The following is a 23,747-nucleotide window of genomic DNA, read 5'->3' as shown; positions in this document are numbered from 1 at the left end:
CACTGTCATTTCATGTGAACAGTGACGTAGTTGGTAACAAAGAACTACAGAATTCCTCTGGGTAGCCACAGGGCATGCTAGATGACACTTCCTTATTCTCTTTGCTTGTATTGCAAACTAGCTACGCTTCCAACAGTGAAAATGGTGAGGTGAGTGCAGAGGATGGTATGGATGAATATACATTTTAGTGGTATTGAGCCATATCTGTTGGTTGAAGAAATGCAGCAGAGAAAGGCTGAGGCTCGAATGTGCAAGAGGATATGACTGGCGGGGCAGCTGAGCTGCTGAGCACAAACATCGACTGCTGGTGCCTTTGTTAAAATTGCCCTACGATGTCAGCAGAAGCTTAATCATTCAATTTTTTGTTTAATGCTGTCGCCAATGTAAACCCAGAGAGCCATGTGTGTGTTAGTATGCCTTAAAGTAAGTACGTTTCGGTCCTCACTTGGGCAAAGGGGCACTGGAGAACTTTAAGACCTTCCCGAGGAAAAAGTGGAAAAGACAACGAAGACCAGCAGAGCCAGAGAGTATTTCTGTCACTGAACACTACGTTTTGGCCAATAAAATAACTATGAGCAAGGATATATGACAATTTGGGCGTCAGAAGCTCATGCGCAATGCATGCTGGCACATGTAGCATTATAGCATGCACTAGAGAATGTATTGCTTCAGTTGACTACATTTAGCATCAACACTGATTGTTCGTTCAACATAAAAGATGCCGAAATTTCCCTTTAATTGACGATAATACAGCAAACTTTAAAATTAAAAGAAATCATCTTTACTAGAACCTTCAGAGACACGTCAGTTTGTGCAAAGCTTTATCTCAATGTCATCAAAATAATCAAGCTTTGTGCAGGTTTTTCAGGTGGGTGGAGAGGAGGAGGCACATAGGATATAAAGTTTGAAAAGCAAAATCAGACAACACAACGAAAAAGGAACCGAACTGGCATTTCTAGACAGTACAAAGTCACATGATAATGTAAAACTGTAAATTTAGCAGCACCAGGTCATACATCTGACTGCTACAAAACAAAGATCGACATACCTGAAAATAGTACAAAACATTGTCTTATCTGGCTTTTCTTTTGCAAAAGTGTGATCATGCTAGAGGGTTTATTCTCAGAACATATTTTCATCAAAACAGGTTAAATAATGAAACCCATGTTGACCGAGGTGATGTGAGACCGGTGGCTTTTTAAATACGGACAACAAGTTTTATTTTGCCAACGTGATAGAAAAACAACTTTCAAGAATATTTAATAATTAACATCTTTCAACAAAGAACTTAAATGTAAAAATGGTCTGTTCAAAACTAACACTGTTCATCCCCACATACAAAGCAACACCGCATCTCCTCCGTGTTGAGATGCTCTTCAGGTTGCTGTGCTGTAGAATCGGTTCAGTCCAGCAATCCAAAATGTATCCAAGATATCCACCGTGTTCAGCAGTCAATCCAACCGTGCTCAGTCTCACAGAGGGCAGACCGTGCCAATGTGTCAGTAAGACGAGCTGTGATTGACTCCTGTCTTTGAAAGTTTATGACTCGTCAGGGGCGTAGACGGGGTGGTCGAGTCACAGACGGAAGGTTCTGGCTGCCGAACCACCTCGTCCAGCTCGCTGATGAAGTGTTTGAGGTCCTCCAGGCAACGTTCACGGATCTCCCCGAGGTTCTCCCTGAGAGGAACCTGCAGCTGCTTCTCCAGGTTGGGGTCTTTAGCCACCAGCATCTTTACCACCATGCCAAATGTCTCGCAGTCCTGACGGTACACCTTGAAGTGAACAGGCATATGAGTCAAAAAGGCATCGGGGCTTAACGTGCACAAATGGAAAACAAAATATAATAGCTAGAGCCAAAAATTTCACTTTCAAAACACTCTTGAGGCACATTTACATCTGTATGTCTGTAGATCTAAGACTGAAAAGTGTCAACAGACAGGGGTCAAACCCTTTGAGAGGAAAGCTCTTAATTGAGGAGATGAAAAGCTGTTTCCTTCCTGCTCTACCTGGCGCCTAGGTGTCAATATTCCAGTGTCATTGAGCCCAAGCTGATCATTCTGGTGTTAACACACATCATGTAGTGTCAAAAGATAAACACTTCTCCTCTCAAGTTTAATAATGGTCCTTTATGTAGGACAGGGTAGCCCAACAGGCAATAAAACCCCCTTTAGTGGCAGCTCGGAGGCTTATAACAGGTGTTAGAAGGACAATGAGGAAGAGGTGTCTTGTTTGGAAGCTACTATTTCACACTGAGCCTCAAATGTCTCATGAAACAATGGAGGGAGCCCACTGCCGCCACGTAAAGTGTCGACTGCCATGTAAACTGTTCAATTTGCAAAATACAAAAACAGACTTGTTTCTAACTCGTCATCCTTCATATGAGCTGACACTGAAATTCCAGAGGGGGAAAATCTCAGTCACCTTCATTGATGGTAATATTTTTTACGGCAGTTTCCATTTTCTGAAAGCTCGGGACGTGCCCACACATAAGAAATTGAGACAAATCCTGCACCTCAGCTCTTGTTCCCTAGAAAAGTTTCCCCCTAATGGCTTCAACAGCATGTATCAAAGAACAACTCACACTACAGTAATAGGTCATTTTGTTCACGTGCAGGGGTTTGAAATGCATGAAGAGGAATATAAACAACCCTCAAAAGATGAGAAAGGAGCACAAAAAGTGCTGCAACTAAAATTATTTTCATTCAATTCATTTGCCAATTATCTCAACTACTTGATGAATCATTTGGTCTGTAAAATATGAGAATATTAGCGAACATGACAGTCAAAACTCCAAATGACCTGTCGAACCAGTGGTCCAAAATTCAAAGATACTGAGTTTATTATTGGATGGTTAAATTTCTGTCGATTCATAAATCAATTAATGAACAAATAATTTCTGCTCTACCAAAAGGAAGTCAAAATATTATTTCTCTGAATATTTATGGGGGTTGTATGACAATAAAATATCCCAGAGGCTTAGAAATGCTTGTGGTCAAAGCACACGCCATCAACCCCACTTCCAATCTGCACCTCTCTTCCACGTTTCCTGTTGTCCCTCCACTAAAGCCTCCAAAAAAACAAAAATACTCATCACACATGAGGACCTTTGTGATTGGATGGTGTGATGCTCCGTCTCTATAGAAAAGTCCACACTGACAGACCTCAGGGACACACCTCAGTTACTCAGTGGGACGATGCTCTGTCCTCTCTCTGTTTTGCTCCATCTGTCCCTCCACTATTTAATGACGCATTTCTTCCTCTCGTCAGTCTCTCTGTGCCTTGTTTTATCTTAGCCTCCATCTCTTGTTCAGTTCTCCTCCCTGACGGAGCAGAAGTGAATTAACCCACTGATGCCGCTAGTTACTAAGTCGCACATCAAGCCTGTGTGTGTGTGTGTGTGTGTGTGTGTGTGTGTGTGTGTGTGTGTGTGTGTGTGTAAAACTAGGCCAGGCCAGGGTGAGTTTCAGTCATTCACCGGATACCAACAGCGGCTTCTGTGCTGCAGGCCGTTATTTATAGCTTTTCACAATGTTCCTAGAGCAGAGAGCATAATCGGGGTACAGATCACAAATAAAGATCTGCTGTCACACAGAGTTAATGTGCTTCCAACAACACATGGCATCTTTCCAAAATCCGCATTAAACAAAAACATTTCGGCTGCTGCATAAAAGCTACGCAGCATGTATCTGCAAATATTGAGCTGATCAGAAATGAAGGACAGTTCCTTTAGGACAGAAATGTATTTCTGGAAATTGAACAATGCAGAATAAATGACTGGAAGTATTTTGTGGGCAGTGACCCGCGTTTTCAGTTCTCCCTCTTAAGGTGACCTGACTCTAACAAGAGGATAAATCACTTCACATTGGAATACAAACAGTTTCAGGAAAGAGTGCTGACGTGCAATGAACACACCGCCTCTTCTGGGTGTTTCTATACGTTCCCCATGTACAATCAACAATCAAGTGGAAGATGTTACACAACAGTCACACGAACAGGTCTGTACAAAAAAGCAGACATGTGACAGCAACAACGCATTGTCCTTTTAATCTTTCTCACGTCCTACGGTCTCATTCTGATGACAGTGACTTTATTTATCAACTTTTCGGAGGAAGTATCCAATCAAGTGTGCTGACAACAACTTCTATAAATATGGGGAAAGTTGTTCCTAGATAACAATGCGCTGAAAATGTACTTCCTGTATTCAAACGCACTTCCTGAAATCCCTCCCTTGTTATCCAATCAGGAAGGAAAGGACCAGTTCTCGACTTTGGGGTGGGGTCGGTCCAGAACTGTCTGGGCTCCTGAAAACTTCTTTAAACTTTATTTTAGCCAGTTGAAACAGGATGAGGAGTGAGCGTGTGAGCCTGCCTGGCCTCAGAAAAGACGAGTGGAAGAGTTGCGGCTTGAGTCCAATTCAGCCAATCTCTGTACCTAAAAAAAACACCCCACTGAGGCTGGAACTGTCTGGCTGTCTGTGTTGTAGCCAAATATATTTAGATTCCTCAACAAATGAAATAAAACTCCCTTTGTATCACAGCCGGGACTGTGAGGAGTAAAACATAATACTCTTTATTGCCTCTCATGCCTTGTCACTCACTATAACCAGTTAGTCTGTACTGCAGCCAAAGTCAACTTTGACAATGAGAACTTGGTTCAGGTTGAATTTCAGCAGACCAATTTCACTTAACTACACAAACACACACTGAGACGCTGGTATAACGCTGCCCAGCACGACGTCTGGCCGATGATGGAAAGTTCAGCTTGTGATCTGTGAAAAGCGGAGGGACAGTTGGTGAGCTTTCGAGGGGAGCTACTGGACTGGAGTGTGTTTGTGTCCGAGCGTTTAGAAGAGATGGCTAGACCAGATTGGGTGCAGAAAGCCAAACATCTGGCCGACACTTGTCAAGCGGCTGAACGCGAGAGCCTCCTGCAGCAGAAGCACTGCCGCAACTTAATAGAGCGCGTGTGAAAGTGACTTTTGTTGTTTCGGACTGAAAACGAGAGGCGAACTTGAGAGCGTTTGGGTGTGTGTTCTGAGCGTGATGGGGAAATGAATACCAGCCACCAGACAAGTGCTTATATATTTTCCACTCGCCACTTTGGCAGGTAACCAACCATGATGAGAAAGAAATTCTCTCAGGTTTTGATTGGTGTTTACAAAGGTCTTTAAGTGTTTACCATTAAACAACAAAACAGACTTTAGATTGTTCTAATTCCATTCGTCTTTCCTTTTTTTTCCCAAGGCTTGCTTAGAGAATAAGAAAAAAAAAACAATTGTTTGATTTGATTACTAAACTTCTATTTGTACCTGGTTGCATGCAACAGAAAGGAGGACTGAAAATCAGTAATCCTGGAAAGAAACCTGAAACTTCATATCCCCGGAATACACTGTTCCCTCTCATTTTTCATTTTAAACTGTTATATTCTTTCCAGACCAAGAGAGCATGAGTTTTACTGACAAAAGAAAGATGACATAGTTGACAAGGCCATATTAAAATACCTCAAGGTTATTCCTGACATTGTGGGTCTTGGTAGTCATTTTCCAAAACCTACATGAAATAAAACATTCAAAGCGCTTCAGAATACCTAGGATCTGAAATGAAGCTCACGCCATGCAGCTCAAATGAACGGGAGGAGACACAGCTGGGGGAGAAAGACACAGGCTATAAAGCAGGCCAGAAGTTGCAGCGTCGGCAACACCGTTCTAACGACCTATAGGCTCTGTGGCACAGCTATATGTGAGGGTGCAGTGTGTGCTCCGGGGCAGAGCTGGCTCAGGTTTAATGGTCCCAGTAAAGCAGCAGTAGTGCTCACTGGTGCAGGAATGGGCTTCATTAGATAACTGAGCAGCGCTGGAACCTCGAGCCTGGGGTGGTTTAAGCTCCGTTAAGTGGTCGGCCTCACAATTTATTGTATGCGCAAACCAATACCATGTCAAGGCAGTATTTGTGTTTCTGCTTTCGTTTACTGTGTGTGTTCCTGTGCCGTGGACATGATCCTAGTGTTTCTCACTCCCTGTGTGCAGGCCTGTGTGTGTGTGTGTGTGCGTATTTGAAAAGATGAGTCAAACACTGAGGGAGAGTTGTGATGTTTGAGCCATGTGGGATAACAAGCTGGTGCAGGGTTTAATGAGCGGTTGTTGCAGAGACCAACAAGAACCACCAGGAAAATGCTGACAAATCTGGCAACCAGCTACTTTGGCAGATAATTACCCATCACTTCAACACCGTTCTGACACTGATATCTGGCTATTTGGTGAATTTTAGGATGTACTCACCACTGTGACTGGTGGACAGGAAAGTTAATTTCCTGCCTTGTTAGGAACATAATAGGCGGCTGTTCCAGTAAGGCCTAACCAGTAAAGTGATCCACGTGTGAGCTAGAGGAGTCGAGGCCACCATGTGCACGGGGCTGTTTGCCAGGTTACAGTTTGTGTCGCGCACGCACCAAGTTGACATTTATAGAAAAGTCTTACAAATTTCCAGCTTGTAATGAGGACTGTAAATCAAGTGATTTTCCAAAAGAGGGAAACTAAGAGCTACTGACACTGAATGTTTGAATAAAAGCTGCATGAAAACCAATAATAATAATGTACATTTAAAGATATGAGTTGTCCTGAGTATGGATGGGTACCTTCTCTATCTCCTGAGCTTTGGCTGAGATGGCCAGGGCTCGTCGCTCTTGAAAGTTTTCTGCAGACAACTTCTGGTTCTCCTCCACAACTGGAGCCACCAGTGGCTCCTCTTTCTCTCCTTCTGGAGGATGGCTCTCCTCCTAAAAGTGGAGGAGAGAAACGGGTAAGTCGCTGCTCTCAGGAAAACTTGTGAAAACGGTGTGACGAGAGGTGGATAAGAGAACTGAAAAGGGTTGTTTTAATCAAGGAATGTATGAAATGACGACGACAAAAGCATCAATACATGTTTTCAAAGCGCACGACTACTGCTGTCTAGATGACAGAAATGACACAATGCTCGCAATTACATGATACAGAGAAGGGGAGAGGATGTGAAAGGACGTAGGTCAGCAGCTCGTAGCCCAGAGACAGTCACCGCAAAGCTATGACCTGATCTACTGTTCAACCTTCCTGTATATCCAGGCCTCATCCCTGCATACGCCTCATCAACCACATCTTTCCAGTTTCTACAGCTGAAAAGCCAGAGCACACTGTGATGATTTGTCCTTACATCTACAACTAGTCAAAGAATTATGCATTCATAGGAATTACAACACTACAACAGGAGAGAGGACCAAGAAGCTGATGTGGATCTTCATTTCGAACACCGTTTTCATTACTCAAAATTATGAGTAAAACCTGGGTCAACATCAAACCTATTTTTCAATGTGAATTGTTGAAACTGACATCTCAGCTGTTTTTATGTCCTGAGAACATGAAATCTGGCCAGACAAGCTCTGATGAGCCCTCTAATGGGTAGACTGGAAACTCTAGTACCCATAAGTATTACTGTGAAAGCCAAGAGAAAGAGCAAAGGGGGAGAAATGAGGCCAACTTGGATCACCGCTCAATTTCTTTTGCTCATTTCCTGATACTATTAGTGTTTGAAGGCCAGGGAGCAGAACTGCCCAGCCATGACTAAAGTCCACTCATACATTAAGGGAAACAGGCCAGGGACTAAGTCACATTAAATCTCTAGATGACCGAGGGAAGTAATTACAGGAGATGGTACATCACAATGCCGAGTGTGGTCTAAAATAATACGCACAGCTCATAAAGGATCATCCAATTATTCCTCCTTCCAATTCCCTCCCCGAAGCTATGCTTGGGAGAAACGTGTACACTTGTGCATGTCCGAAAGGTCGCATTCGTCAGTCTTCAGCCTCCTTAGACTGAGTGAAAAAAAAAAATCCTGGTCTGAGTCTTTCAGTTCAGCTCGCTGAGCACAGCCCAACCTGGAAGGATGTTACACTATCAATACCAAGCTTGGCAGATACACTTCATACAGACTGGACTAAGATTAAACATCAATGGATCTCTTTTCAATGTAACACTAAAAATAATTTAACAAAAGGTTGTTAGAGCTAAAGTATTTTTTATTCCTATTTTTTCTGCTGTAGATTCATAATTACTGTGCCAAATTATTTGGTGTTGCTTTTGTCTTACTCACACCGATAACCTACCAAACATATTTGGGGATGGATAAAAGTTTTAGGGTGAGACCCACAGATATAAAGAGAGAGAGCATTTTTTTAGACTCATCATCTTGCAAGGAATGCTCAAACATGTGAAAAGAATTCCCTCCAATCACAACGGGAATTGCATTGAAATAGCATAAAATTAAATTCTCTTGATTCTTTTTTATGAATCTATAGGCTACAGGCTGTGCGATGAATCAAACAACCGCTACATCGTTTAATCGTTGCTTCACTCTGATAAAGCACATGCTCGGACCGAGTGCCATCGCCTGCCTAGTAACAGCAAACAGTGAGGAGCAAGAAAATCAGACATGACCAAAAAAAGACAACTTTAACAAGAAGTTTGTGAAACCAAGCAGGCCTAATGACACTGACAACAATGAATCTGAGATACAGTCTTGATAGCCTGCCTATCAATTGCTTGACCGGAATCTATCCCATTTGTCAGAGACATTGAAATCTTCCAGGACAAGTGGACTGGCACCACTCTTCTTCTGAACAGAAACCCTTAAGAGGACGTAGTCTCCTTGAGACAATGACAACGACTAACAAATGAGTGTTGATGAGCCAGTTGGCTCTTGCAATATTAATCTTCAATAATTGAAAACAGCAACCTTGTTTGTATTAGCAAGCCCTGCGAAATGTACTTTGGAATATGAAATCACTAAATAAAGCAGAACAGAACAAAACAGCGGAACAGAACAGCAACACCACAAACTGATGATATCCTGCTAGGGCCAGTTATCAGACACAGCTAAAGGTCTACAGCTATGCTAGCGGCTCTGTCAGGAAGTACATAGCCACAGAGGTGCTCTCAACCAAATGCTAATTCTACAATGACAATGTCACCACGCTGATGTTCAGTAAGTATGACGTTGAGTCATCATCGAACTGTAAAAGTACAGCTGAGGCTGATGGGAAAGTCATTAGCTCTTGGTCATGAACCAAAGTGAAATAACGACCTGATGATGGCCCTGAGAAAACATTAACAGCTCATCAAAGTTACTACATGCATCCTGTGACAGACACGAAATCCTGTATGAGATTTCATAGAAATCATGTAATAGTTGTGGAGATACTTCACTTTGAACCATGAATTTAAGCCTCATGTATTCCCACCCCGCTTTTTCTTGGTGCAGTTGGTGAGAAGCAGGGGTAGATGATGGTAGTGTGGCAATCAGCAGTTACATGTGGCATCTAGGCCTGTGGTAGCATTGTAGCAGCTAACAATAGCTAAAGCGGTGAGAGTGATAGTATCTTAGCAGTTAGTATTGGTAGCTAGCAATTAACATTAACAGTATAGGTGAATCTAGCTTTATTGTCTTCTTCTGTTCCTCTTAGCAGGTAGCGGTTAGCACGTAACATTAGCTAAATGGTAGCATCGGAACTGTATTGTCTTCTTCTGTTCGTCCTAGCGGTTAGCATTAGCATTAGCAATAGTTAAATGGTAGCATCGGTACTGGCCACTACCTGGAGCATCTCTGGGTCAGTTGAACGTGGCGGTGCTGTTTGGATTGTGTAGGAGCAGTGTGAACTGGCACTAGGGGGGGTGACTCTGGGACGCCGGAGTTCACTGCCTAACCTCCTGGAGGTGTAGTGGGACTAAGTAGGCGAAACACTATTGAAGGGAGGTTTCCACCTGATGACCCCCAGAGACGTGTTAGGAATCACTGCTCTTTGGCAGGTATAGAGGCAGATTAGAGCTCCAAGGTTCTTCACTGAGAATGAATCCTCTTTTTGAGCACAAGTATCTTGTGTTTAAATTAACATGGTAGCGCAACAGGAAAAGTCAGGGGATCATAAAATTATTCTCATGCATTGTCTGGGAACCATGATTAAAGTACTTGATGACCGACATCGCCTTCCCTGGAGCTACACTGCCAGCATGGCTAAGAGCACCACAATGACTGACCTCCTTCTAAAATCACAACAGGTTTATGAGCAGCATGATCTTCTGATCACTTGTGTTTCTTTGCCCTGTTCGCACCACCAGATTTCAGCAACCATGTAAGCTAATAAAACATTATCATATTGTAATTTACACAAATCATGTGTTGCGATTAAACCTGGTGACCTTTTCAGTTACAGGGCCTGCTCTCCCACCCACTTGGCCACTGTGGCTCCCAGCCAGAGCTGCTCTTTAGGTTCCCTCTTTGGTCTCTGCTGTCTGGGATGGCTCCAGAAAGCCTGCGTGTGTTTGTTGAATCCCCACAGCAGGCAGCGGCTGGGGCCATAAGTGCAAGCTTTACTGGGGGCACAGCACAAGCCTTTCATCTTGGCCAAGGTTATGGGTTTGTGCCCCCAGAACAAAAAACAACAATACACCACAGGCTAGATCAAACACAGAAAAAGCAGCAGTGTGTGTGTGTGTGTGTGTGTGTCTGGAGAGGTGGGGCACTTTCATCACAGTAGTTGATTTGGTGGTGGTGGGTGGTTCTTGCAAAAATGCAAAAAAAACAAAGGAGGAGAAGAAAGGACTATGTTTGTATCTTGTAATTTCTGACATATAAAGCAATGCATGGGTTCACAAAGATATCCAAGTGCCCACCATGCCAGTCAAAAGGACAATCCAGTAAAAACATGAAAAACATGGTAACATACAAATTACCTCCAAAGTGCTCCAAAAAAGATCTGAGAGCAGCTAATGAGATAAATAAGCAGCATTTGAAGATACAATTTTATGGGCTTTTTGATCGAAGTCATGTCCTGCACATCATGGGAATGTTAGACCGAATGCCTAAAATTAAAGAGTCACTGGCACAGAGGACAACTGCAGTGACTGCAGTGGTGGTGTAGTTGAGAAAAAAGGGGTTTGAAGCTTTCAGACTAGCCAGCAAACTCTGACCTTTCATTTCAGGTCACTTTTGGCTGGCTGTTTCACAAAAAATAATAAATAAAAAAATAAATACTTGTCAATCAACTCACAATTTGAGAGAAACAATTGTTTCTACTTTAGCAGGAAGCTAGGGTTTGTTTTTTTTTTGCATCAGGATTGGATTTAGTTCTGTGATTTACACTGAATTATCAATATGTCAGTACATTAACATGCAGTTTAGCCTGCTTTCACTTTGATATACGCCCTCTTGCTTTCGCTGACATTTGGCTCTCTCTTTGTGAGAGAATGCAATGGCAGCCTCTGCGTCACCCAGCCAGCAGGTGGTTACTAACATGCAAGACTGCAAAACGTCAGATTCTGGTCTTATCACCTTTTTGAATGACAAGCTGTAGTTCAATAGACTCTTGATCGTTGTGGATGGGTTTTCCACTTCCAAGTCGTAATTACGACAGCTGCAACATATCTAACTGGGCACTGAAGCAGCGTCTCACAGATATGAATCAAAGTCTGTCATTCAGTGTAATTAAACTAACATTTAATGCATATGTTGTAATTTCGTCAATAATACAGTATGTTTAACCCTCACACAATTAACTCTGTAATGATAAAACACTGTTGAGCTATCCGACGATGAGGACACTTCCATGTCAATCCACTATATATGACACGGGTGCAGAAGAAGACACGCTGGCTGACAAGCGTGTCGACGCTTTTCATGTGACTCCTATGTTACACATCACTCACTGGCACAAGACCATTGACAGGCTGCATGCTCGAGACAGTCTCAGCCACCACATACAGTCAGTCACACCGCTCGAGAGAAAAAGGAAACGATTGTTCATTGTAAACAGTCTAAACACATCCCAATGAGTTCCACGGGGACCTCTGGCTTTCCCAGATCCCATGATAAAACGATGACTTGGGCTACTGAGTTAGCCTCTTCACTTCTGGGTGGCCACAGCTCGAGGCACTGCGCCTAATCACATCTGATTGTATTTACACTCCTCTGCGTGGTTGAAAATGGACGATATCAGCAACACAAGCTATTATTTGCAGAGAGCTCTACATCCAATACTGACTCGAAACAGTAAAAGTATTTTTTTTAAATAAAGACCATTTTGAGGGAGGATGGCTGGGGCTTTCATCGACACTTGAGCCCTTCTCTCCACACCGTTACAAGTTCTTGTGACTGAAGTCTGCTTACAACACAGGTAAACAAAGCACAGGCCTGATGGCTTTTATGCTCTGCATGAGGGCCACTTTAAAACCCATTAACATACTTCAATGGGACTAAACACTTATTAGAAGGACAGAATTTAAAAAGTTCCAGATGCATCCTGCTGTACAGTGACAAAGTCCATGATATACAGTGTCATGAACACAACGGCCCATTTGGGACTGGACTCCTGCATTCACAACATTTAGAGCAAATTGTGTTATGTTCTTGTTTGATCAAGTAAACTTCCAGGTACAATTTGACGCACAAACAAATAAATAAATAAAATACTAGTGTTGACATTCAGCACTAATTTTAAAGGTATTAATTTATGTGTTTCATGCACTTGTGCTCACCTTGTTTGAGGTTGTGCTGTGTGGGGAGCCTTCTCTTGACAGGCCTGGGATTTTGTCTGAAGAAATAAGAAAGGGATGACAAAGAGTTTTGACAGTGATGCTTGAGTGAGGGCAAAAATAACATGATTTGGAATAAGAAAATTATCGTGGGAAGCATAAATTCATTAGAGTAAAAGACAATTAGTATGTCTGGACAGTAAGTATATGCTTCTGGTAATCAGGGCTCTGTAAATGTGTTGGTGTTTGGTGCCTCGTCTGTGACATCTGGAATAATCTAGAAACAGATGGTTCATGATCGTGCTCCTAACTCCAGGGGGTGGATTCACTGCAACGCATTTTCTCTAATGTACAGGTTCCCTCTCATCCATTACACACCAACTTCTCTCACTCTCCATCTGTTTCTCCACCAGCTTTCCTCAAGCATTCACGACTTTTATCCGATTGACCAAGTCTACCAACAATCATGAACCCTGAGGACCTCACCATGAAGCAATCACACCCTGGTGTTTAAGCTTTGGCTTCAGGAATATCCATCAGACATCCTATACTCATTCCCTGTTCTTCCACACACGACCTGGTGGCATCTTTATGAGGCCTGACAAAGTGGCAGACAGAGCGGGGAGGAAGGCTGACTGCTGGACAGATTAGAGACGCTTTCTGTCACTCTCAGGTTACCCTGACTGGGAATAGGTTACGTTTAATGATTGTAACCTTTGCATATTTCCGAAACAAATCCTCTGCATGTCACTTCGTCATGCTTTCATTAATTTGTGTTGAGAAAAAAATAAAAATCAATTGACAGATGGTACAGATCGTATACCAAGTACAGTGGGATGTAGGAGTAGTGCTTAAATTGTCTACTTCCTCAACAATCAAGATCAAAAAGGAAAAAAAAACACCGAACTGCCCAACTGCATTTGATACAACTTCTTTCCCGTCTGCAACAGCTATACTGAACTGTACTTACCAGTCATCTTCTGAGAATAAGTCTCTTCATACCCTGTAGGAAGACCAAACCGCAAGGTCACTGGCTGAGTACTTCACACAATAATAACTAGGCCTTCTAATCTTACAGTAATGTTCCAAGCACACACTCCTCTAATGCTTCACTAAAAATATGATTCATGCTGCTTTCAAGAGGTTATGATCATACATTTCAAACATTTTGAACACATTATCGAGTATTATTCTGCCATATAAGGATGATTAACTCATTTCCTGAGTAAAGAGCACCAATCCAAAGGCGTATTTAAAGCAGAGATGGCGAGCACTGAAGACAGCTGCAGACTGAAATAACACTGTACTACTTGAGCTCTTCAAACTATTAAACTACAAACAACATGCAGTAAAAAAGGAGACACTAGCATGTTTTTGTAGTCCACTTGATCCAAGATTTAGTGGTAGCCTTCTGGGTGCATTAGTCTTGTAAACCACGTACACTACATGTCCAGTGTCAGTAAGATCAATAAAAACATAACTGGCATTATGCTTTGATAAAGTCTCTGCCGACACGTTATCCTCATCAGAATTGATGACCTGGACAAAACAGCAGTTTGCCTTCAGTGTGATGCTCACACAACGGCTGTGGGATTGGTGTGTGTGTGTGTGTGTGTGTGTGTGTGTGTGTTGTAAAGCGCTTTAAGTGGTCAGTAGACTAGCAAAATGCAGTCCTTTACCACTGTAGTGTAGGAACCACAAACATACCTCCATAACAGGTGGAATAATGGTTTGTATTGAGAAACTCATAACACCAAAGTCACTAATAAGAACTAAAAACAAAATTCATCATCTCACTTCAGACGTGGGTGACAGAATTTCAGTGTCAAACAGGATAACTGAGGTTAGTGCGGCTCTTTGGGATCAGTTATTTCACTTGTTTTTAGAATGGATTCTACAGATTATATGCATGTTTCATTTTATTTTGTCTGTTTAAACTTGATTTCAGTTAAACGTTTCAAGCATGTACAGGCTGTCATTCTGTCCTCCATCCTTGCATCCTTGTCCAGACTTGGTGGCAGGCACCTCTGGAGTGCAGGAAGCCGTGACATTTCCCTTTATCGTTTTTTTCTGACGTGATGAGGATGCAAGGAGACGTGCGAGGAACAACCCGTCACCTAACTGTCGCCCAAGTCCAAGCTTGTTCACAGGGCTCAGTGTACATACCCAAAGCATCTTGTCCACTCTGTTGAGGAAAGAGCGCCCCCCAGAGGTGGTCAGAAACACCTGCGTGACCATCTGGACCGTCCACACCTGAAAAGCCATTCAGAATGTTTATGAGTCATGGACAAGACAAGTAACTAATACAGGAAAATTAAGAGGTCTTGACAATGAATGTACATTTTGTGAACTTAAAGGCAATGTCTTACTGATCTTTTGTTCGGTTAAACATTTTGCATGAAGGGCTGCTTTTCAAACGGCTGATGTATCTGCATATTCTTTTCAAGAGTTTTAGGCAACAAATGAGTCATGACTGAAATTGTAACTGAAGACAGAGACTATAAATGGTCTGCTTCATTTTGGTATTATTGCCTTTTTGGATATGAGTAGCTTCTATAAGCCAAGACTGCAGTTTCTTCCATCTGTACATTTTAGGATGTGTCAACTCCAACTACAAATCTTATGTTCCAAGTATTAAATTCCCCTTGTGCCGGGATGGACACAAAGGGAAAAAGAACAGCCTGAAAAAGCTCCTCGCTGCATCAGGCGAGGGGAATCTTCTACATACTCTTGCCTTGCTGTGAGGGAAATGGCAGACTCTTGGCTCTGTCTGGGGAGTAGCCTCTGCTGCTCACACTGGAGCCGGAGCGACTGTGAGGGGAGCGGGCCACCTCCCGGCGCACAGGGGAACGCTCTCGGAGCGGGGGGAACGGGGCCGCCTTTCTCCTGTAGTGGTCTCTGTCCTCCCTGGAAAAACAGAGGAGAATGCGTGGGCTGTCATCGTTTGAATAGTCCAAACAGCCAAAGTGCTCTGTGAATGACAAATGAGCTCCTCTCCTCCATCCGACAAAACTATCTCGAGTTACAAACCAATATCTTGCACAACTGCCTCAGAGAATCTAAACAGAAGTACTTCTACCATCCCTTTTCTTAAACACATAACTGAATACTTATGTGAAAACCTACAGTATGTTGCAGCTACAGTGACACTCAACCATAGTTTGAGATATGAAGTGTGGGGGAGAGATAACAAAACAGCTCATCTGACATAAGACTGACACACAATTTGGATTTAATTACAGATATTAAAACTGTTTCTCCACTTATATAAACTTGGTAAATAAATGTATCAATGAGGCATTAACACATACAGGATTTTATGTTGACCACATCCACTAATTACACACTTCCTGTCTGTATGACTGCAGCAGTGATGGCTGTAAGAAATAAGATGCACACACTTGGGCAACCATGCTACCTGAATGACCTGTAATTCAGAATGCATTTGCTCATACCCTCTGTCCAGGTTGAGGATGGCTTGCACGAGTGTGTCCTCCCCGCCCTCTGGGAGTGATCTGGGCGCTGGGTAGATGGCCTGGCTTCGCACGCTATGAGGAGGTGGTGCACGGGCGCTGAGAGGGTAAAAAACACATGGCTGTGTGGTCAGTTACATACTGTACACATGCACATATTGTATAACGTGGCAGCAAGTACCATTTGGTAAATTTGTATGAAACTTTTTTTCTAACTCCCCACCACCTCTAAACTGATCTCTGACCTGTATCCACACCAAACCCAGCAATCAACAGGCCAGACCTGACCTGACCTCGGTGCCCTTTCACAGCTCCAAATACTTGTTTGGAGTGAAAGCCCCTGTCTGCCTGCTAAGTTGTGGATCTAATCAGTATGACCTGTCTTATATTACAACTGTACACAACCGTGGATTTTTAGATTACGATATTACTGTCATGTAAGATATGTTATCTTATTTCCCCTCTTTGTTGTTTAATCCAGGTACGTGAACTTCAATCCACCATCAAATAAATCATTCACTTTGGCACTGTCGAACAGCACAGGTGCGACCTGAAAACCGAATCAGCGATCTCAATAACCAAGAATGGGGAGGGTTTCCCAAAATGCAAATGCACCAGTTTTAGTGTGTTACTTTACTACAGCAGACTTATATAAAAGTGTTTTTTTTTTTAAATAAGAGATTTTAACTTTGAGACATTAAAAAGGTACAAAATTATGCTGCTCATCAAATAACAGAAAACACCTCACAGGAAAATATAAAAGGGCAACATCTGAATTCATTTTGTGAGAAAAAAAAGCCTTATTTTCATAAAGCCAAGCCACAGTAGATCATCCGTTTCCCCCTGAATATTTTTGACCATCATAGATTTTCATGTTTAGCCAACATTGTTTTATATAGTGTTACAATTCTTAGATCACCAACAATACAAGCAGGCAAATGTGTTTGTTAATGTGCAAAACCAAAGCAGAGAGACCACAAACGAAAGCAACAAAAGACAGCACACTTTTGCTTAAATGACTGAGCGGGACCAGAACCAAGGATTTTTAGTGAATATTGTAAACCTGTCGACCAAAATCTGTGGCCTTGATTTCTGCAACCCAATCCGTAGCCTGAGAACCATAGCTAGACTGAGGAGTCATCTAAGCTATAAAAGTGTGGAGCCAGGTGAGCACTGAGACCGAGAGAAATGTGAATCGGGAGAGGCAGGCCAATATGGCTCGGAGCAAACTGTGATTTATGATCGCTGCTATTTAAACAAACATTTCAAACACATAGTGAAAACGGAGGCCCGCTCCTGGAGAAATCCCCCCCACTGGCCTGACCAGAGGAATTAAACACAGAGGACTTGTTCACAACACAAGCGCACAGAAAGACTGTCCCCTGCTGTCCATAAAGATAACATCCAATTTTAATAAGTTATAAGAAGTATGAAGTTCTACTTGGTAGATGAGATTCATTTTTCTGGAAAATAAATAAAAAACAGAAGAGGTCAAACAGAAGCAGTTTACCCAAACTCCAAAGGCCGTCCTGTGTGCGGATCTTCCCTGGGTACTCTGTAAGGATAGTCCTCCTATACAGTAAAGAAAATGAAAAAATATAAATGTATATCATATCCATGAGTGAGACCTTTGATTGCACTTTTTCTTTAAAAGATTTCAGGATGTACAAAAACACAGATGTTAAAGAAATTTGTTGTACATCTGTCTGAAATAAAAATGCAATAAGCTTTGGTTTTAAAATGTGCACATAATGCATCTAAAACCGCCCCCCTACAGTCCATTTAATAATATGTTCGGGATCCATGACTGTCAAACAAACAGTAGTGGCCTGAATTTTAGGACATATTTTGAGAAATGTCACTCTAAGTCAGCTATAAAGATAGATCTATGTGCAAAAAACTACAAAAGGAAAGAAAATCAAAAGTTAAAAAAATAAATGGCAACAATAACTCTCATAATGGTACATCAAAGACTAAGAAGCAGCTGACATGCATACAGTAAATACTTGGTTACTATGTAGAACACACTATGCGGCTTCAACTCGAACCTTCAACCGTAGCGCCCTCAGCTGGCCAGTGATGAGAGTGCATGTTAAACCAACAATATGAATGTGATATGCAGCTGCAATATGCAGCCATGCAAAAATGGTACACGTGTACCGAGATAATAACAAATGACAAAAATACTCATATCTGTGTAGTAGATTAGGGCTGTTCATCAACATAACTTTGCGAAGTGGCAGATGCTAATATTTTTGACTTTCAACGCTAACTTTTGGGCCCATATTCACATCTGACACAATCTGCTGTAATTGAACATCTTGTTTGTGACTTTATGTGCTTCTTTCTCCATCAGCTCATTCTCATTTTGTTTGTAAATGAAGCAATTTTTTTTGTTTGACTTCAGATTTGACACAGTTTTTGGAAGTTAATAACATATTTTTGTTCGATATCTGCAGCACACAGTTTTATTCTGTATATTTATCACATTTGTTCATATGTACAGTATACAATAAGCTGTACAACAACGTTAATTGTGTGACATTTATGCTCTCACCCTCCTTGACGGCGGACCAGCTCGGCGTTCAGCAGGAAAATGAAGGCCATCACCATGGTAGCCCCTCTGATCTTCGTGGTAACTTCGTGGGCCTCCTCCATTTGGGAAAAAACGTGGACCTCCTTCATATTCATAGCCGCCACGGCCATAGTCGTCTTCTGGCCTGCCAAAGGGGCCCCTTCTCTCCACTGCTCCAGCTGCTCGTGGGTAAGGACCCTGCCAGGATGTGTACATACATTTTCAGTTGTTGTTCAGTCAACTGTTTTTGGGTGAATCTTATTTTCTTAATTTGTCCTTTAAGATGTCTGTCTGCTGAAATGACTCATGGCAACCTGTTGGCCAAATTTCTTCACCTGATCAGGATAAGTGAGGTCATTTACATACGACAATAACAAAAAAGGTGACAAAAGTGTGGAGTGAGGGAGTCCCACAAGAGTTTCTTACGGCACATACTCATTCACTCTCCGTGCTGCTCAATGGATGATTTATTCTACTGGTTTGGTATACGTTGGCACCCCTTAATCAAATGATGTACACAGACTGCTTGGAAGACAAATAAGTCTTCCTACTTACGTTTGTATGAGCATGGTTTTGAAAGTAAAGAAAAAAAGACTGTAAAGTCACATCATGGACACTCACCGGTCTCTCTGTTAAGAAGCGTTCATCATACACCTCTCGTATAGCCCTGTCTCTCCTGTACGTCACTGCAAAAGGCACAGAGTGAAAGATTCATGTAATCATCAAAGGGTGGTTCAATATATAATGAAAATATATGATGTCTTCACTCATAACAAGTTCCGCCAACTTCTTGAAGCAGCAATATTGCAGCTAAACACATTATCACTAGATATGCAAGAAAATCAAATTATATTCTGTATTTAATTTGATGACAGTGGGATTGGGAAACTTTGTTTTTGTTTCCTCATGTGAAAGCATTTTGGTTTTGGCCTCAGTCCTGTGCAGGCTGCAACACTGAGGACGCTTTTGCAAAAAAACAAAACAAAACACTAGAACATATAAAACGCACAGGATTGAGCAGAAGTGGAATTTCTCTTGTTTTGTGTAAAAAAACAAACAAACAAACAAAAAACGATTAATTTCATGCTACAAATAAAAGTGTTAGTCACTAACTTACTCTTGGACTCGAGGACTTCTGAGAATCAGGGTGATAAAGAGAAAATAAGATCTTCAACAAAATCTGTAAAAAAGATTAAAAAATAGTGTTACACGTGGATTAAGGTTTTGAGCAGCTGTTTTGCAGAGTCTTTATGATGAAGCCCATAAAAAAATGACACGTATCTCTGTATACTTGCAAAAACCCGCTCTGTTTAGCCACAAGTTGAACAAAGCATGAAATAAGATAAGACAGAGTACACTGTATGACCATGAGACATGATTTAACAAGTGAGCCGGCTAAGGTGTCTCTGTGCCGAATAGACTTGACCTACAGACGAATGTCCATTTGACCAGCAACACCACATTCAACTAAGCACCAGCTTGATAGCACCCCACCGACAACCACCTACTCGGTAAGTAACAAAATTCCTCATAACATCTTCTGTGATGGTGAATTTACTAACTATTGTTGGTCAATATAAAACGGACAGCTAGCATTGCTAATTAGGTAGCCTAGTATATGCTGCAAACATCCGCACGTTTCATTTCATCATGGAGCAAGTTAAGTAACCGCTACTGATACCCAAAAATGTTAAGTAAATATTTACGGCAAAATACGACATCTTCTAGGTACATGCGTGTTAAATAGCCGTCAACAAAGGTATTTTATTCCATACAAATTAGCAAAACACTCTCACCTTCCTCCCGTATAGTTAGCCTAGCCTTTCCCTTTAGCTACATGGGCAACGGCTTTTTAATTGGACGAGGAATACGTCTACGTCATCAAGTTGCGACGTACAGACATGGCGCTTGTGTCTTTTTGCTAAGCGTTAGCAACTTTCAAATACACACAGTTCTGTAGTTTTTAAAAACATATTTCGACAACATATTTACTCAAACGGTGGAGGCTGTGTTGGTAAGTCATTTAGTTAATGCAATCATCTGCTCGAAGTAACGTTAGAATGTATAACGCTAATTAGCGAACCTGTTGGAAGCTGGTGTAGCAGGTTGTGCGAGACAGTTTGTATGATTGTTTGCTGTCATATTTTGTTTGGCAGTGCGTTCAGGATGAGTGGGGGTTTGGCACCAAGCAAAAGCACCGTGTATCTGTCGAACCTGCCTTTCTCGCTTACCAACAGTGACTTGCACAAGGTATGTTAGCCCTTCCAATTGTTTATCAAACAGTGTTGATCAGTGACACGAAATAATGTAAACGATGCTTTTGTTTGGCAAAAAAACTTTCTTGCTGAAACAGATCGCTTTGTCTCGTTTCAGCTATTTACCAAATATGGAAAAGTTGTAAAGTAAGTTCTGGCTTTGTCGTAGTTTATTTTGTCCTGTTTCTATTTTACAGCAATGTATTAACCAAGCAAAGTGTTCAAGGAACACATAACCCACAACAACCAGTTAAAAGCGCTGAATATTTGCCTGTAATGTATCAGTTACAAGGTATTAATAACTGCCATGCTTATTTCAGGGTTACAATTGTTAAAGATAAAGACACCCGACAAAGTAAAGGAGTGGCGTTTGTTCTCTTCCTGGACAGAGAATCCGCTCACAACTGTGCAAGAGCAGTGAACAACAAACAAGTGAGTATATTATACATTAACCATTGGTTTTCACATACAGTATGTCACTGAGCATGAGCTACAGTCTCCTTGTCAATGATGTTTCCTTAAAAGGATATTGTGTTTGTCTCACAGTTGTTTGGCAGGACAGTGAAGGCGAGTATTGCCATAGACAATGGGCGAGCAGCTGAGTTTATAAGGAGACGGAACTACACAGACAAAACGAAATGTTACGAATGTGGGGTCAGTGCATATTTAACATTCTCTTGTCCTGTGAAATTGTCAGTTTTTATTTTAAATTACAGATTCAAACATCATTTTTTTCTGTCCTTTGAATGCCGTCACATCACAGGATACAGGTCATCTGAGCTACGCATGCCCCAAAAACATTTTGGGAGAGAGGGAACCCCCGAAGAAGAAAGAAAAGAAAAAGAAGAGGAAAGCTCAGCAACCTGAGCATGTGTGAGTATTTTATAGCTAATACTGTGATAGAGTAATAATAGCAGACTGTGCCATCTTGTAATTCCTACATCTTTTGCCTTATAGTGAAGAAGAAGAAGGAAGTGAAGAAGAGGGAGAGGACCCAAGCTTAGATAGTCTGAGCCAAGCCATAGCTTTTCAGGTAATTATGCAGACATCAAAACTCAACTCAGTGAATCAGATGCAAAATCTTGAATCAAAGGTCTACACTGAGTTAAATTATGGACAGACTGTACCCTCTTTTGTGTGTCTGTGTGGCTTAAACATCTCTTGCAACATCTCTACTGAAATGCAGCATACTGCCTCAAAAAAGAGGAGAGCCAAGAGATAATATGTATAGCTGCTGTTTGACATTGAATCTATGGCAACTGGAAAGTGGGCTTTTTATCTTTTAGCATGGTTATATTTCTTCTGTCTTTTGTGTCCCTCCAGCAAGCCCATATGGAGGAAGAGGAGAAACAGAGGAAGCAGGCGCTCTTGTCTCAAGAGGATGGTGCTCATGCTTCAACATCCTCAGACTCGAAGAAACCGAGGATCAAAAAGAGTGCATACTTCAGTGATGAGGAGGAGCTTAGTGACTAATAACACACAGTTTGGACCTAAATGTCGTCTGTCAAATAATGTTTTGTTACTTGTATTATATTATTCTGGGATTATGCTAAAAGATAACTCTGTTTACACTGATGAAGTTAGATTTTTTTCTTTTTGTACATAGAACTGAGATTTTTATGTTTCTAGAAATACTGTTCTTGGGTTGATTTATTGAGTGTGTGTGTTGTCACTCAATAAAACATTTTTTCTTAATGACAAATGAATTGCTGGCTGTGCCAGTGTCAACCTCAGAGTCAGATAAAGAATGCCGAAGAAAAAGGGTTGTTTACTATAGATAGGCTAAGTTAAAATGACTGATGCTGAAAAAGTCTATTATTTTTTTTTATCACTGATCAGTTTACTGGCTGGATAATTTTTTTATGTGTAAATGTTTCCTATGAAATGTCAGAAGTGGTGGGTGACAAATGTATCAATTGAGCATAATTTTCTGCTTATTTTTATTACTAGCAGCGAAAACGATGATGCATATTTGGATGTGTATTTGACATTGAACATACTAAAAACTAGGGCTATGCCTTTTATTTTAGTTGATGCATACCCCTTAAGGATTAAGCGACGTGCAGTGACCTTGGGCGGTGAATGTAAATCCTAAATAATGCAACAGCTAAGATGCAGCAGTTGGGGGTTTCCCTGCAGTAAAATCCCATCATCGGGACGGAGGTAATGGAGAAGCCAGTTTCTTGTCCTTGAGATGGAAAAGTTTGGGGACAGTCCCAGCCTTCGCAAACCAACACGTCAGGTTAGATTGTGGGTGCAGCGGTGCGCTCGGAAATGTGGTTTACGATGCTCTCTTGCGTCAGCACGCAAATAAAGCGCAGGATTCCCCGATGTTTCATGCGCACGTTTTCTGAACTCCTGTGGCATTTCTGCAGTCTGCCAGTCAGATGGAGGGATATAAGAGGATTCCCAGTACAGTGAGCTGATATGAGCGGCAGCCGTGTCGACACAGTACTGTAGACGCAACATCAGCTGCTGGGGCTTTTGTGGCATTCCAGTGCTATTGGAAATTAGAAAGCTAGATGGCTTATGATGACAAATGATAAAGAGGTAACTGCTGCATAGAAAGATATTTTTCTCCTACATGCGACTGCTACCTGTGAAAGTATCAATTGCATGTGTAATCATATGTTCGAACTGCACGTCAGCGTTCCTAATTTATGTTCCTAATTTATTCATCTGAGCATAAGCCGCTCTGTGCTAACGAAATTTCAATCAAACGCAGCACAAGAAGGTGCTTTTATTCGTTTTTCGACTGAAAGTGCACAATTAGTTATATCAGCTGCGTACATATGGCTGTATATTAGAGACAGCAGAAGAACGGCGTCTTAACGTGTCACGTTTGTGATTAAAAAACAAGTAATATCAGTATTTAACACCCGTAGTGG

General features: G+C 41.7%; 2 protein-coding genes across 3 annotated transcripts; one reads left to right on the top strand and one right to left on the bottom strand.

The window, feature by feature from the left end:
- Window positions 1–807: 807 nt before the first annotated feature.
- pphln1 (periphilin 1) lies at window positions 808–20,551 on the bottom strand. 2 transcript variants are annotated; one of them, XM_041963518.1, is made up of 12 exons: window positions 20,401–20,551; window positions 19,722–19,784; window positions 19,226–19,290; window positions 18,587–18,802; window positions 17,540–17,601; window positions 16,012–16,128; window positions 15,285–15,463; window positions 14,723–14,809; window positions 13,527–13,559; window positions 12,560–12,615; window positions 6,634–6,774; window positions 808–1,772 (listed from the first exon to the last, which is right to left on the bottom strand). In XM_041963518.1, coding segments are annotated over exons 2-12 (1,230 nt in total). In that variant the 5' UTR covers window positions 19,723–19,784; window positions 20,401–20,551; the 3' UTR covers window positions 808–1,499. The 2 variants fall into 2 exon arrangements, with proteins under 2 accessions (XP_041819452.1, XP_041819454.1); XM_041963520.1 differs by having other exon boundaries at window positions 15,291–15,463; window positions 20,401–20,550.
- On the top strand, window positions 20,490–23,182 carry zcrb1 (zinc finger CCHC-type and RNA binding motif 1). Its single transcript, XM_041963521.1, has 8 exons — window positions 20,490–20,618; window positions 20,761–20,854; window positions 20,978–21,006; window positions 21,180–21,291; window positions 21,406–21,513; window positions 21,623–21,732; window positions 21,817–21,892; window positions 22,183–23,182. The coding sequence occupies exons 2-8, from the start codon at window positions 20,771–20,773 to the stop codon at window positions 22,330–22,332; spliced, it is 669 nt and encodes a 222-aa protein (XP_041819455.1). The 5' UTR covers window positions 20,490–20,618; window positions 20,761–20,770; the 3' UTR covers window positions 22,333–23,182.
- Window positions 23,183–23,747: the final 565 nt, after the last annotated feature.

This window comes from Chelmon rostratus, chromosome 22, assembly GCF_017976325.1.
Source record: "Chelmon rostratus isolate fCheRos1 chromosome 22, fCheRos1.pri, whole genome shotgun sequence".
Classification (NCBI taxonomy): Eukaryota; Metazoa; Chordata; class Actinopteri; order Chaetodontiformes; family Chaetodontidae; genus Chelmon; species Chelmon rostratus.
The sequence above is the reverse complement of the archived record's forward strand: the minus strand, read 5'-3'. Positions and strand labels throughout refer to the sequence as shown.